General features: G+C 38.0%; 1 protein-coding gene across 1 annotated transcript in view; it reads left to right on the top strand.

Moving 5' to 3' along the window:
* Nucleotides 1-14729, top strand: part of LOC127811113 (exopolygalacturonase-like) — a 28645-nt gene extending 13916 nt beyond the window's left edge. Inside the window, exons 2-5 of the mRNA XM_052350824.1 lie at nt 13093-13178; nt 13289-13594; nt 13740-14258; nt 14389-14729. Of these exons, the coding sequence (XP_052206784.1) occupies nt 13093-13178; nt 13289-13594; nt 13740-14258; nt 14389-14634 (1157 nt within the window). The 3' untranslated portion in view covers nt 14635-14729. The remainder of the gene's footprint in view (nt 1-13092; nt 13179-13288; nt 13595-13739; nt 14259-14388) is intronic.
* Nucleotides 14730-15281: the final 552 nt, after the last annotated feature.

The raw sequence follows: 15281 nt of genomic DNA on the forward strand, positions 1-15281 counted from the left end.
GGTATGGGGTACAAAGCCACTGACTGTCGATCGTGGGTCGTGGCAGTTGATACCTGGATATATGGGCGCCAATCATCTGTTGTTGCAATAAGCATTAAACTGGCCAGAAGAGCTGGTACTGCCAGATTTCCGTCTTGGGGCTCACATAAAATACACACTTGGGCCCAAGTCCAACATACCAACTTGTTAGCAGCCCAATATAGGCTACTTTATCATTAATCCACTGTGGGTCGTATCCCACTTCCATAACCGTTCACACTATGGGTCGTGTCCTACTTCCCATAATCACTCACCTAGGGTACCCAAGTTGGCTCTTTTACCAATCGGGTCATGCAAATGCTCACACAACCAATCGCACAGAAAGCATGTCCCGCCAATGAATGCAACCCGAAACCCCATGCTTCACACACATCATGATATGCACAAGCCAAGGTAGGAATTTGGAAGTACCAGCTCTTCTGGCCTGTCTAAGGCTTATCGCAACAGCCGATGACTAGTGCCCATACATCTAGCCATCAACTACCATGACCCACGGTCGACAGTCGGTGGCTTTATACCCCATACCCTTAAGACACATGGTTATCATTAAACTCAGCATTTGATAAACTCCCTCATGACTCATCATACACTTGCAACACAATCATCAGTACCCTATTCTTCTTCTCATCTCTTATCATGTTAATAAACCATTCACTTTTCTCATTATACCCTTTAACATAACCTAATAAACCATACCAACTCTTCTAAGAACCTAGCCCATCGAGTTCGGCATCATTCCCAAGGAAATTGGAGTGGTACGAAGCCCCGTGAAGGATGAAATGAACGACACCAAAACAACATTTACTTGACTTAGTTAATCACCAATAGACCTATTATTAACATATAAGTTATGGAATTGTTGCCACGTGAATTATCATTATTAATGTGTTGAATCGAGTCATGGTGAGGGAGGGAATAAAATACGAAAAACTACGGAAACTTTCACAGGAAACATAGAGCAGAAAGAGAGGGTTGGAAGCTTGCCTGCAAATAACCAATCCCAACTTTCTTTGCACTCCTATTGCGAAGTAATATAGTTAAAGTAAATAATGAGTTCTCGAACTCCAATTAATTAATTTCAACTGTATAAAATTAATATCTCTATGTATATAATGCTTTAATAATTTATTTAGCTTACCTGGCCACTTTAAATGCAGATTAAACCAGATTCCTCTCCACTTTCCTTGTATTTTTCTCCTTCGCGCGCTGCTGGCCGAGCCCCCTCTTCTCCCACTTTTCTTCATGTTCCTGCTGGCTAGGAGACACCCGAATTGGGCTTAAAAAAAGTGCAAAATGAGTGGCTGGGGGAGAGTCACATGGCGGCCACTAAGGCAGCCGCTGGGGAGCACCACCGCCTCCCAGAAAGGACGTCGTTTTGGGGAGGATTGTAACACCTCGCCTTACACGGGCACGTCATTATAAGGGAATTCTCGGGAATCTTTTTTTTTTTTTCCAAGTCTGCCACACCCGGCGCCATGGGTACAATCTTCAGATGCAGATGAAACATCCGTCACATACAATGGCCGGTGCTAGTGGTGATTTCAAGAACAATCTTCACATGTAGATAAAAATCCCGAGAACCCAGTCTTACTCGTTTAACTAACAAGATCAATAGACTAAAAACTAAACGAGACATAATATAACACAGCGAAATAATTAACATCAAAATGTCGTGGCCTACCACGAGTTTCATACAAGGTGTTTCCACACCGAAATACGTATTACAATGTTACAAAATGATAACAACAGTATCATACAACCGTTCATACATATACCAAAATAAATACTATCTTCTCCAAAATGATACAACTCTCAAACTAAACACCGTTGGCCTCACTGGCCATGCCCTCAACCTCGCAGCAGTCCCTAGCTGGAACGTTGAATGTTCCAAGGGCATAACCCAGGTTAGATGATAAAACATCTAAATGATGGCATGAAACAGTTCACATAATGCATGAAAGACATACGAGCATGGCATATACAGACAAAACGATAACATGCAAACACGTCTAACTTGAGAAATCTCCCTAACATACTCAACCTTCCATGGAAAATCCATTCCACACACCATTGGGGTTGACCTTGCCGTGACATACTTAATCCTCGAGTGCCCTACCATGTCACTCGTTCACCTGGATTAACCTCGTCCCATTCTTAAGAAGACCCCATCCCGTCCCATACGGACCCAAACAACGACACGAAATCGACACCCCGATGATATGAAAATCACACGCCATGCACCGACTCATTTGTAAGTTAAAACAGTTGATGCAACATACCACCTGATCAATATGCAAATAATTCCACAAGTATATAAGTTAAACGCTTTTACAAAACAACCCAAGTTCTGGAGGGTATAAACGCTCACTAGAACCGGTTCAATCACGAATATCCTAAGTTCGGGAGGGTAAAACTGCTCACCTGAACCCACTATACACACACCAAGACATTTTCAAGACAAGACAAAGCTAGAATCAAACCACTTACCAAAATTTAGAAAAGTCTAATTTTTTGCCTCAAAAAACGTGTCACACCTTAAAAATCATGCAATCCTTCCTTTCAACAGCCCAATCGTCTCCTATTTACCATTAAAGACCTTAGAAATCAATATTTCTATTTTTCTCTAATTTTCTCTACTTTTCCATATTTTTAAACCTTCCTCACTTTCGAAAATTCATAAAGAATACCTAATATCACATTTCACCAAATGTTTTTCCATGAAAATTCCTAAAATAATTCTAACAAAATTACAAAATTAATTTCAGAAGCAAAACCTACCTCACGCGCCCTCACGCGCCACCAAAGGCCTCAGCAAGTGAAGCCCACACGCAGCCGGTTCCGGTCGTCTTCTTCGGCTATGGCAGCTTTCCGATGACTTCCTTTGGCCAAAACAACCCTAGGGCCTTGAAGAGCTTGACGAGGTGACCACGATGGCACCCTTAAATGGCCGAAACAACCACCGGAAGACGCCTTAAACGGCGGTTACAGGTCGCGGTTCCAGCGAGCCTGACTTTCTCGCTAACTCCCTAAAACCCCACTTTACCTATACCAATCGACTCCAAACGCTCTAGAAATGATCCTCACAACCCAAGGAACAAAAACCCCTTTTCCCAAAAGCTCGATTTAGCCTAAAACAAGAGTAATTTTGGTCGTTCTTGTGTTTGAAACCCTTAGCCTCTACCCCTTTTATACTCGTTCTCGACCCGATTCCCCACCATATCTTGCTCGGTCATATCCCTTAAGCCCAAATCTAGCCTCCAAACCAATCGAACAGCCCCAAATCACGAGTTAAATCCCTCGAAAGATTTGGCTAAATCAGAAATCCCATCCACGATTATTTTCGATCACGTCAAGGCCATTTCCGGCCAATAGCAACCTCCAACGGCTTCATCATCGCTTGGAGACTACCCTAGAGTCTCCAAGCAACCTTCTTAATGCCTCTAGGGGCGGCTGCCCGTGGCCACAATGCGGCCGATCGGTTTCCCACTTGATTTTCCAGATTTTGCACTTTAGCCCCCCAAGAAACTTCCAATTGCATTTTCTCCCAATCCTTAATGCCCCTATACTTCTCGTTAATTCCTTAACTGCCCTCAAATTCTAAACTATTCATTTCCCTCGAGAATTTATTGAAAATTAATCATTTCGACCTCCAACAGGTAGTTTACAAAATTTGCACTTTTGCCCGGATGCCCCTAATCACGTGTTTTGACCTCAAACATTCGAAAATCTCTTGATTTTGTCGAAAATCGCTTATTTAGAAAATTTTACCTTCTTTGACTTTCTTTCACATAGTCCCTCACCTTTTGTTTATGTTTTGAATATTACATGTAGGCCCGAAACTTTGCTATATATAATTTTGACCCCGTAATTCTCAAAAATACTCTTAATATTAAATACTGGGTATTACAAGGATTTTGCTAAAAAATTAGTAAATCTCTCCTAGCCTCGCGTTCATGCCTGCTGGTTTGATCCCACATCCAGCCCCTGGTCCCCCTCGCACGCGACCACCGGCGCCACACGCCATCTTCAACATATATGCGACCCCTATTAATTTTAAATTGAACTCACGGCCATTTTCGCAATTTACATTTCAGCACCCACGATTTCCATTAATTACACACACGCCTCTTTATTAATTTCCCTCACACCCGAACTTCCATTTCCACTCATTCCACTTACACCCCAAATTTCCAAAAAAATTCCCCAACGTAATTTATTGTATTCTTTCAATATTCTTGTAGATACTCCCAAATAAAATAATTAATTATCGTAATCGCCCATTTCCTCAAAACCATAAAAATTATTATTTCCCCATAAATTCTCGTATATTCAATAATTATCTCCAATACTAGAATCAATAATTGTTATTTATCTTCAAAATTTTTTAGATGTTACACTGACAATGAGGGAAAAACCCAACACAACCCCGTTGTCCCGCTTATGGCCCAACAACAAGGGAAAAACAGATTCAAGCACATTTCCCCACTCACGGCCTAACAGTGAAGGAAAAACAGATTCAAGCTTGTTGCCCAGCTTACAGCGCCGCAACGAGGGAAAATCCAAATGCAACCCTGTTGTCCCTCTCATGACCCGACAACGGGGGAAAAAAATTCAAGCCTGTTGCCCCGCTCACGGCTCAACAACGAGGGAAAAAAAAATTCAAGCCCGTTGCCTAGCTCATGGCTTGGAAACAAGAAAAAAACAAATTCAAGCCAGTTGCCTCGCTCACAACTCGATAACGAGGAAAAAAGAATTCAAGCTAGTTGCCCCGCTTACAGCCCTGTAACGAAGGGAAAATCCAATGCAACCCCGTTGTCCTACTTATGACTAGACAACCGGGGGGAAAATAAATTCAAACCCGTTGCCCTAATCACAACTCTGCAATGAGGAAAAAATAAATTCAATCCCATTGCCCTACTCTCAGCTCGGCAACGAGGGAAAAACCCAATGCAAGCCCATTGTCTGGCTTATGGCTTGACAACGGGGGGAAACGAACTGAAGCTCATTATCCTGCTCACAAGCCAACAATAAGGGAAAAGAAAATGCAAGCATATTGTTGAACGCATAATGCAATAACTGAGAGAAAAAAGAAACTCATTTGTCCGGTGCATAGTTCGGCATCTATGGAAAGTGAACTTACTAGTATATCTACCTCATACCTCCACAAAGGAATTAAAAAGAATAAGAGCTGAGAAATTAAAAAGCACGGTGTGTGAAAAAACTCGAAAGGATAAGATATTCTTCCACCTAGAACTCCCGACCGAAAGAGTAGGGAGCAATTGATATGTCCTGCAAACTTGGAGAGTCATGGGACCTAAAAGAGTTGCAAGACATGGACATGAAGCCCAAAGGGAAAATGGGTTACAAGAGATCAAGGAAACAAGTCAAAGGAGCAAGAGGTCGAGTTGGGACTAAGTGGGGAGGACTTACTCGGTCATGACCGAGTGGGTGTGACACTACTTTGATTTTTTAGGATAACTCTCTCGTTTGAGCGCCAATTGAGGTGATTTAAAATCTCATAGAAAGAAAAGAGAATGTTCTACAACTTTCATGTTTTGAGTTTTGAGAGATAATGGACACATCATGGGTGAAATCAGCCGAGACCAACTAAGGAGGACCCACTCAGTCATAACCAACTGGGTGTGACACTACTTTGGTTTTTTGGGCAGAACTTTTTCATCCAATCTCTTATTGAGATGAATCAAAATCCTATGGATATCCAAGGGAATTATCTACAACTTTTGTGTTTTGAGTTTTGAGAGATACTGGCTGAATTGTGGTAGAAATTAGGCTTGAAGTTGAGGTATGCGAACCACTCAAGACTGAACCAAGAAAAAGAACCAAAGAAGATGCTCAAAGCCAAGAAAACCCACTCAGTCATGACCCAGTGGGTCACGAAAAGGGAATGGACCCCACCCAATCGATCATGACCTAGTGGGTCTTCCTCTCTCGCTGCCTCTCCATGTGATCGAAGGCATGAAGCACACACTCGGTCATGACCGACTGGGTATCCCGTTGTGCCCCTATGAATGGGCTCTGAGACTCTCGGATGGGCTGTGGAATCACTAGAATAGGCTGCGAGACTCTCACCGTGGTTGCCATGTGTCTTCCCCCTCCCTCCTCTATTAATAAGAGGCCATACCTCTGACATAAGGTATGCATTCTTAGGCACTCTCAATACATTCTCGCACTCTTTCTCTCGGGAACTGACTCAGGCATTAGAGGGTTTGCATTGGGACACCCACCCATGCCCCTAATGGTGCTCTCGTTTTGCAGGTCTCTCGGTCATCAGGGTCCACTCGATTATCAATGGCCACTTGGTCATCAAGGCTACTCATTCATCAAGGGTCACTCATTCATCAGACCCACTCAGTCATCAAGGGCCACTTATTCATCAGACTCACTCGAGCATCAAGGGCCACTCAATCATCAGACCCACTGAGTCATCAAGGGTCACTCGTTCATCAGACCCACTCGAGCATCAAGGGCCACTCATTCATCAGACCTACTCGGTCATCAGGGGTCACTTGGTAATCAAACCCATTCGTTCATCAGACCTACTCGGTCATCAGGGGCCACTTGGTAATCAGACCCATTCGTTCATCAGACCTACTCGGTCATCAAACTCTCCTATTCATCAGTCCCACTCGATCATCAAACTCTCAACATACGATGACGAGACTCTCAACACACGGTAACGAGGCCTGAACGGGACTCCTATGATCAACCACACACAAATTGTATTCTCCCACAAAAAAAAAAATAGATTGTTGTATTTTGGAAACAACAAAAATCAATACATAGAGAACACCAACATTATATAGTGGTTCGACTAATATGGCTTATGTCCACTCCTTTAGTCACCCACTAAGGTATTTGCATTCAATTCACTTCAAAACAAACCCCTACTTAGACAAGTAGGTCCTCTAGTCCTCGATTAGGAAAACAAATACAACCTCCTATCACTTGGATAGGCCCTCAAGCTTACAGATATTTTACTCTTGAAAATTAAAATAATTTTATAATGACTAATTGTTATGAAAATCAATTTATAAATCTATGAGAATGAGTTTGAAGCAAAGTTATGAAAATCAATATTAATAGGAGTAAGGTTGAGTGTTTAAATTCAAAATTAATATCTTTTTGATAATCTCAACTTGCTTTCAAAAGAAACAAAGTTAGAAAATGTTAAGTGTTTAGTTTTTCCAAATGGATAGTCCATTATGTGTATATGCTTTGTCGACTATGCCTGTAGATAATCGATTATGGGTTTATGATCTATCAACTATGCCCAAGCTTCTGTCGACCATGTTGTGTTATGTTGACTATTGTACAGGCTCTGTCGACTATGTATGTGTATGATGTTATAAATTGTCTTCATATTTTTGGATGTGTTAACTATGTGAAAGTGTTTGTCAACTATCAGTAGATTTGGTTGGACATCTGTCGACTATGCTTACTTGTCTATCGACTATGCCTTAGTTTTATTTGAAAATAAAGTCGACTAACCTTTTTTGTCTGTCGATAGTTTGTTTCGCAGAATTTTGTAATAGTTAGTTTTTGGCGTATTTAATACTAGCCCAACAACCACAATGGTCGAATTTTTGTATTTATCTACCATCAACTATAAATATGGGTTGAGAGAATCGATTAAAGGTTGTTGGAAAACATTTAATATCTTCAACTACTGAGCTTTCATTTTTACATCGAATGATTAATTTCTTCTCTCTCTGTATTTACATTTCTGAGGCTTTGTATACACTGTTACATTCATTGTAAGCCTGAAATTTTCAGATGAATAGAGCTTGTAACTAAGAGTTGTACTCTTAGACTCTTATTCTCACGATTAGTGTAATTGTCCTAGCGTAAGCTAGAGGGCCATTATATTGGGAGGTTTGTAAGTTTTCCTAGTCACATACTAGAGGACCTACTCGGGTTGAGTAGGCGGTTGATAGTGAACTTGCTTCAAAATCCTTAGTGGGTAGTTAAGGTAGTGGACTAGGTTTGGAAAGCCGAACCACTATAAATCATTGTCTCATGTGCTTTCAGTTTTGTTTGTTCTTGTTTGCATTTTTATCACTACTTAATTTGTTTTTCCATCCATAAGATTTCATATTCATTTTTCTCAATACGAGATTGTCTTTACACGGTTGATACCTCATCGTGTCATTTTAAGGTCTTGAGGTTTAACGAATCTGTGGTCTTCATAGACAACATCACTGTTTCAAAAAGGAATTATTTTTATTATACCAATTCACCCCCCTCTTGGTGCGTGCCATACCATTTAAATTCTATCACTTACAAGCTTGGAAGAGAAAATACAATGGTAAATGAAATTGAAACTCTCACAGCTTTTGCTCTTAGTTACACATTCTCTCAAAATAAAACTAAGAGGCTGAAAATGAGTTTAAACAAATAAGAACAAAGCCTTAGTATAACAAAAAATGTGTGAACAAAAATTTAACACACGATTGATCTTGAATGCACTGTAGGTAAGAATTGAATGTTCTTCAATAGCTTTAAATGTTCTTTCAATCACCTATTTATAGATGATGGTGCTTAAAGACAAAAATAGAGTCGTTGATGGTAGTTAAGCGAGCATTTAATGCGCCAAAAACTAGCCTTTATTTGTTTCAGAGTAATAAACTGTCAACAAAGAAAATAGGTTAGTTGGCAAACTTGTAATACAAAATAAGACTTAGTCGACAGATTGAAGCTTCCTATCGACTGCACTAAAAAACAAATGTTGTTTATCGATAGAAGCTGGTAGGTTAGTCGACAGATGTAACACCCAGTAATCCTGGTGTTAAGAGAATAAGAAAGGAAGTGTGAAACTTCCAAAAATGCCCTTGAGAATGTGAAAGATTTTGAGAATGATGGTGCCCTATGAGAGAGGGGCATTTTGGTAATTTGGATAGTGAAGTCCAATATAAAGGGTATTTTGGTAAATTGAAAATAATTCCTATGTGGAATTAGGTGAGTAAATGAATTAAATCCCAATTTTGTATTTATGTGGAGATATATGGGATTAATAATTCATAAAAAGGTATTTTGGTATTTTGGAATTAATTCCATAGAGGAATTTAATTATGGAAAATAAGGAAAATGGAGAATATGCAATTATTTGAGAAAATAATTAATTTTTCCTAAAATGGTGAATTAATGTGGTAATGCCACATGGAGGGATGAGATTAGAACTTGGGAGCCAAGGTTGGTGTCTTGGAGTGACACATGGCTTAATGTGGTCCAAGTTAAATGAGGGAATTAATTAAATGCAAAAAGAAATGCTAATCAGTCTTTCAAGCATTTAATAAAGAGAATGATTATGGTGAATTAAATAAATCCAAAGGGAAATGGGAAATTAGTCACCCATTAATGTTTGAAAATTATGGGATTTATTTAAATGGAAAATGAAGTATTTATGTCTCTCAAAGTAGTCTCTCATGTGATGGGGTGAAAATAGTCCCATTAATTTAAATGAGAAAGAAATGAAAAATTGGAGGGATGAGATTGATTCTTGAAATTGGAAAATGATCTAAGGGCCACCATGTAGTCTTGAAGGTTGGCAAGGATTGCCAACATATTAATGAGTTAATTTAAAGACTAATTCTGGATGGCTAAGATTAATTCTTGGAAAGGCACATGGATTGTGCTTCTATTAAAGGTAGAGATTAAGTCTTGTAAAGGCAAAGTAATCCAATGGTTGAGATTTAAAGAGAGGAAATGGCATGGATTGTGTTTCTTCCAAGAGAGATGTATTTAATCTAAAGATGTGGATGGTTGGGATTTTCTCTCAAAAAGCAAATGGAAATCAAAGGCTAAGATGAAGTCTTGAAATTGAGATTTCAAGACAAGAGAAGTATAAAAGGGGAAAGTAAGCCTTTGTCTCAATTTTTGCCATTTGAAAGAAAGAAGGAAAGTAAGAAAAGGGAGAAGCTTTCCAATGAGAGGAAAGAAGAAGAAAAGGGAAAGAAAAGAAAAGAAAAAAAGATGAAGGTAAGGGTTCTTCCTTAGGTTAGTGATCTTTTTATTTCTCTTGAATGGTAGCTTAGTTTCTTTATATTTTGTTTCAAGGAATCTCTTTAGGAGAAGTGTTGGAAATAAGCTAGTGAGAGTTTGAAGCTTCAAAGAATGCTAAGGTAAGGGATAGCCCCATGGGATGGTGGCTTTGCAAGTTGTAAGTATGTATTTAAACTTTGAGTGTGTGCATTGGCATGTTGTTTGTGCTTAAGGACCTATGGCCATGAGGTTGTGTGGGGTAGGGTAGTTTAAAGCCTCAAACCAAGGTGGTTGTGAGGATGTGGAAGCCCTAACGATGTTGCATACATGCATTTGGCATCACATATTATGTTTTTATTTATACTTATGTTCATTGCACCCTTATTGAGCTTTGTGGCTCATGAGATTTTATCCTCCCCATGTAGGTTGTTCTTATGTCAAAAGAGAAAAGGAAGAGTTACAAGCTTGTAGTTGGAAGCTCATGGTGTTTGTTTATTTATTGTAAATTCATGGCTTATGGAAGCCTAAGTTGTGGTGTTTATTTAAGAAATGTAAAATTATTTGATTGGTGATGGCTTGTTAAAGCCTAAGTTTATGAGTGTATTTTCTATTGAAGTGTTGATTTTAAATTGAAATGAGATAGTGGCTTTTGGCATGTTGAATCCTAGGTTGAATCTCACTTTGGTATGAGTTGTTGTGGAAGCATCAACAGTGTTGTTTAAGCCTTAATTATGGAGAAATAGAGGCAAAAATTGAATGAATGTGAAGTTCATTTAATTAATTTAATTTCTGGAAAAATTTGGGGTTTAAAGCCCAAGAAAAAAAAGAAGTAAAAAGAAGTGAAGAGGGCAGCAAGCAGTAGTAGGGGCGTAGCCAACAGCCGCACGCTCGGGCAGCAGCAGCCGCGCGGCATCCGCGGCCAGCCTGCACGGCCAGCGCCCAATGGGGCCCCGTCGGCTAATTTTTTTAAAAAATTTGGAATTTTGGGAAATTAAGGGGCAATTCTATATTGATTTTTGGGCCCCAGAGGAATTTTCAAAATAAAGGGATTTTCGGGCATTTTGGAGAATAATGCCGAAATTTTGGAAAGTTAAAAATGATGAGTTTTTCCTCCAAAATTGGAAATCAATCAATGGATTGATTTAAATGGTGATTTTTATGGAGCCCGGTAAAATTCTTGGATGGAAAAAGAATTAAATATAAATAAAAAAAAATGGTAGTTGGGCGTCTTCACGAGTTTTCCTTTCAACCAAATGCGCTGTGGTTGAAGCCCAATTCTGTTAGTGAATCCTCGGGTTGAGGGAAGGGAAGGACGAGCCTAGTTCCCACCTAGGGTGTTTCATCTTGAAACATGATCCACCTTTCACAAAAAATCAGGCAAGTGGACAATTCAGGTAATTGTTCACAAGTAACACCCGTAAGTGGGAGCGGCGCGTTACAACTGATTAAGCCCAATGAAGAATTATATAAATGCATACAAACTGTTAGTTAACAAAATTCATACCATAGTCGACAAAATGAGACTAACTAAAAATGTCAAGCAAGATGGCTCACTATTAGTCAAAAGAAGCAAAGTTTTTCTATTGACAAATGTAATTTCTCGAAAACTGATAGCCGACAGAAGCTTAGCACTTAGTCGACAGATCCTAAGTAAAAACACACTTTGTCGATAACTTTTAGAGAATGCTAGTTTTTTGAAGAAACCTCTTTTAACTTGGTTCTTTTGAATACTCATGTTTCTTTGATAACACTTGCAGCATCATTTCTCATGTTTGGAGAAAGATTTAAGTATTCATGTTTTGTTTTTTCAATATCCTAAAACATGATTTAATGTTTCTTTTGAAAATCATGATTGATGCTCTCTTTAGAACAATTCTTAGATAATTTAAAGACTTAATAATTGATTTTTTTTTCACTCAAAACACTTCCATATGAAATACTCTTTGAGCATGTAAACCATATGAAATCGTTGAAATTGATTTTTGAGACACTTACAAGCAAGTATTTTGAGTTTAAATTCTTTTGGCATATAACTTGTCATTATTAAAACACTTCTTACAAGAGTAAAATATTAGTGATCTATTTATTATTATTTTTTAATTTGAAAATAAAATAGAAATTGGAAAAGGTTAAAAAATCTATAATATCATACCAAAAACACAAATTCAAAATATTTATATGATGCTTGAAATATCATCTAAATTGGGAACTTTTTTTGGAAAATAAATTTTGATTATTTATAAAATAAAATTATTACAAACGATGAAATGTTTTATTTCAAATTGAATAAGGTGACGTGTTTTGAAGATATTTTTCTCTAAAATGAGTAACACGTATATACTTAGCTAGTTAATTGGTAAAATGTTTTATTTTTTACGTGACAAAATGATTTATTTCAAATTCAAAATATATTTTCTAATTAACAAAAAAACGAGGCATCTGTACTCATAATACTAGATGCAAATTAAATATACTAATAACTTTCTAATAATTTTACACAAATATAGTAATAATAATAATGGAAAATGAGTGCTCAAATTTCACACACTAGTTCTAAATTAAACAAAATAAGAATGACTCTTGTTTACATGGTTATAATAATAATAATAATAATAATAATAATAATAATAATAATAATAATAATAATAATATTTTTCCATTGTTCTATGGAGCAAAGAATAGATCAAATAACCGTTCCGTCCTTCATCCATGCAAAACAAGTGGAATAGATTAGAAGTTTACTGCTTAAAATATGTTTTTATTTGACAATTTATTAATTAATCCCAAAATAGCACGATTTATGTATGGTGTAGAAAACAAGGTTATGATAGGAAGTTCAACACATGTCATGACAACCACGAAAAGTGTAGTAAAAACTGATTTAGAGGTTTGATGACCTTAAATAATCCTTTCGATTCAATGTATATATATAAATCTTGAAGCAAGGCTTAATTATAGTATCAACTCATTTAAAAAGAGAGATTGAAATTAAGATGGAGAAGATGGTTGTAATCAAATTCAGTAACCTAGCAATTTCTTTCTTGCTATTGTTAGCTGAAGTTCTTCTACAAACTCATGCTGCGAGTTTTGATATTACAAAATATGGTGCGAAGGCTGATGATAAAACAGATATCAGCAAGGTAAGAAACACTGCAAATCTAAAATGCATGCTTAACACTGAAAAGTCCTCTGAATTTTGGAAACAACGTATGTATTGCTCATCATTAATTTGTTTTATTTTAAATTATAGGCTGTACTAGATGCGTGGACAGAGGCATGTGCAGCAACAAGTCCAAATACAATTACGATTCCAAAAGGCTCGTATTTGTTGACGCAAGTGGAACTTAAAGGGCCTTGCAAGGCTCCTGTGGAGATTAAAGTAGAGGGAACCGTGAACGCCCCAAAAGATCCCAATGCCTTGAAGTCTGGTAGTTGGATTAGTATTGACCACGTCGATCAACTCACCATATCAGGTGGTGGAACTTTCGATGGTCAGGGCGCCACTGCTTGGGCCAACAATGATTGCGACAAGAACACAGATTGTAAGAAGTCAATGGTAAGTAGAGTACGTCGATGTTTAATATATATATATATATATATATTTGTATATATGATGTCTTTAATTACATCTTCGTTATATATATATATGTTGTGTTGGTGTAAAAAATTTATTAACCTTTCTAGTAAATATTCCAAACCAGAACATGGGCTTGAACGCGGTCACCAATTCCGTAATCCGTGATGTAACTTCCAAGGACAGCAAGCACTTCCATGTTAATGTTATAGGATGTAAGAACTTAACTTTTGAGCACTTCTCTATCAGCGCACCTGACGAAAGCCTCAACACAGATGGCATCCACATTGGACGTTCAGACGGGGTGAATATAATAGATTCAAACATAAAGACTGGAGATGATTGTGTGTCGATTGGTGATGGTAGCCAAAATGTTAAGGTTGAGAAAGTGACTTGTGGACCAGGACATGGCATTAGCATTGGAAGTCTGGGTAGGTACCAAAAAGAAGACCCTGTTATTGGCATCACCATTAAGAATTGTACACTTACTGGCACCGACAATGGTGTAAGGGTAAAAACATGGCCGGCATCTCCTGGTCATAGCGTAGCCTCTGGTCTCCATTTCGAGGATATCATAATGGACAATGTAGGCAATCCAGTCTTGATTGATCAGGGATACTGCCCCTATAACCAATGCTCCTCCCAGGTACTTAATTTAAATCCATCTATGTATACACAAATTTGAAAGCAACATATATATTTTTACCAAGCTTTATTTATTCATTTATATTAACTAACAAGAATATTACTGGATTGGTCAATTTTCTTGTGTTTAGTCTCCTTCGCTTGTTAAGATCAGTGATGTGACCTTCAAGAACATTCGTGGAACGACTCCTACTAAAGTGGCTGTTAAGCTTGTTTGTAGCAGTGGCATACCATGCAGCAACGTACAAGTTGGCGATATTGACCTAAAATACAATGGTTCAGATGGCCCTGCCACCTCAGAATGTGCTAATATAAATCCAATCTTTTCTGGAAAGCAGAATCCTCCAGTGTGCGCAACCAAGGCTCCAACTTCTTGAACCTTTCTGGACCAAGAAAACTAAAACGTCGATTGCTTATGCTTATTTCTCTGTCTTCATGTATTCCTTGTCTCTACCATAAAACATATGTTTGGTTGCATGTAGAGTTCAACACCCCGTCCATTCTTAAAATGGATGTTATTCGGGTAGTGATTTTTGTTGAGTTGTTAACTAGTCATGCTATATTCGATCTAATAAATGAGTCCGTCCATGTATTAGTGGATCTTAAGAAATTATTTATCAAGTTGAAATCTTACACTAGCGAAAATTTACATTTCTTTTTTTTTTTGTTTGTGCTTCCATTTAATTATACGTTTACTCTATTTTATAATGATGAATTATCCCCTAACTCTATTTGTTTGTGCTTTAATTTTTAATTTAAAATCAAAGCCACTAAGTGTTGCTTCTAACCCCACATTTAAATAGAAAAACAATCACTCATTTATTCAAAATTTGTCGAAAGCATCTACTCTTCTTTACTTGAGCTGCAATTCTAAAATTCGTCCAGCCATACCTTCTAGGACCCCCTCGATCCTATCCATCCAACTTTCACCGAGGTCAACCCTTCCATCTTCTTGCCCTCCAACACCGCTTCTTAGGTGGGGGTTGGTGTTGTTTTCTTTGCCATTGCCTCTCTCGTGCCTGTT

This window comes from Diospyros lotus, chromosome 10, assembly GCF_014633365.1.
Source record: "Diospyros lotus cultivar Yz01 chromosome 10, ASM1463336v1, whole genome shotgun sequence".
Lineage (NCBI taxonomy): Eukaryota > Viridiplantae > Streptophyta > Magnoliopsida > Ericales > Ebenaceae > Diospyros > Diospyros lotus.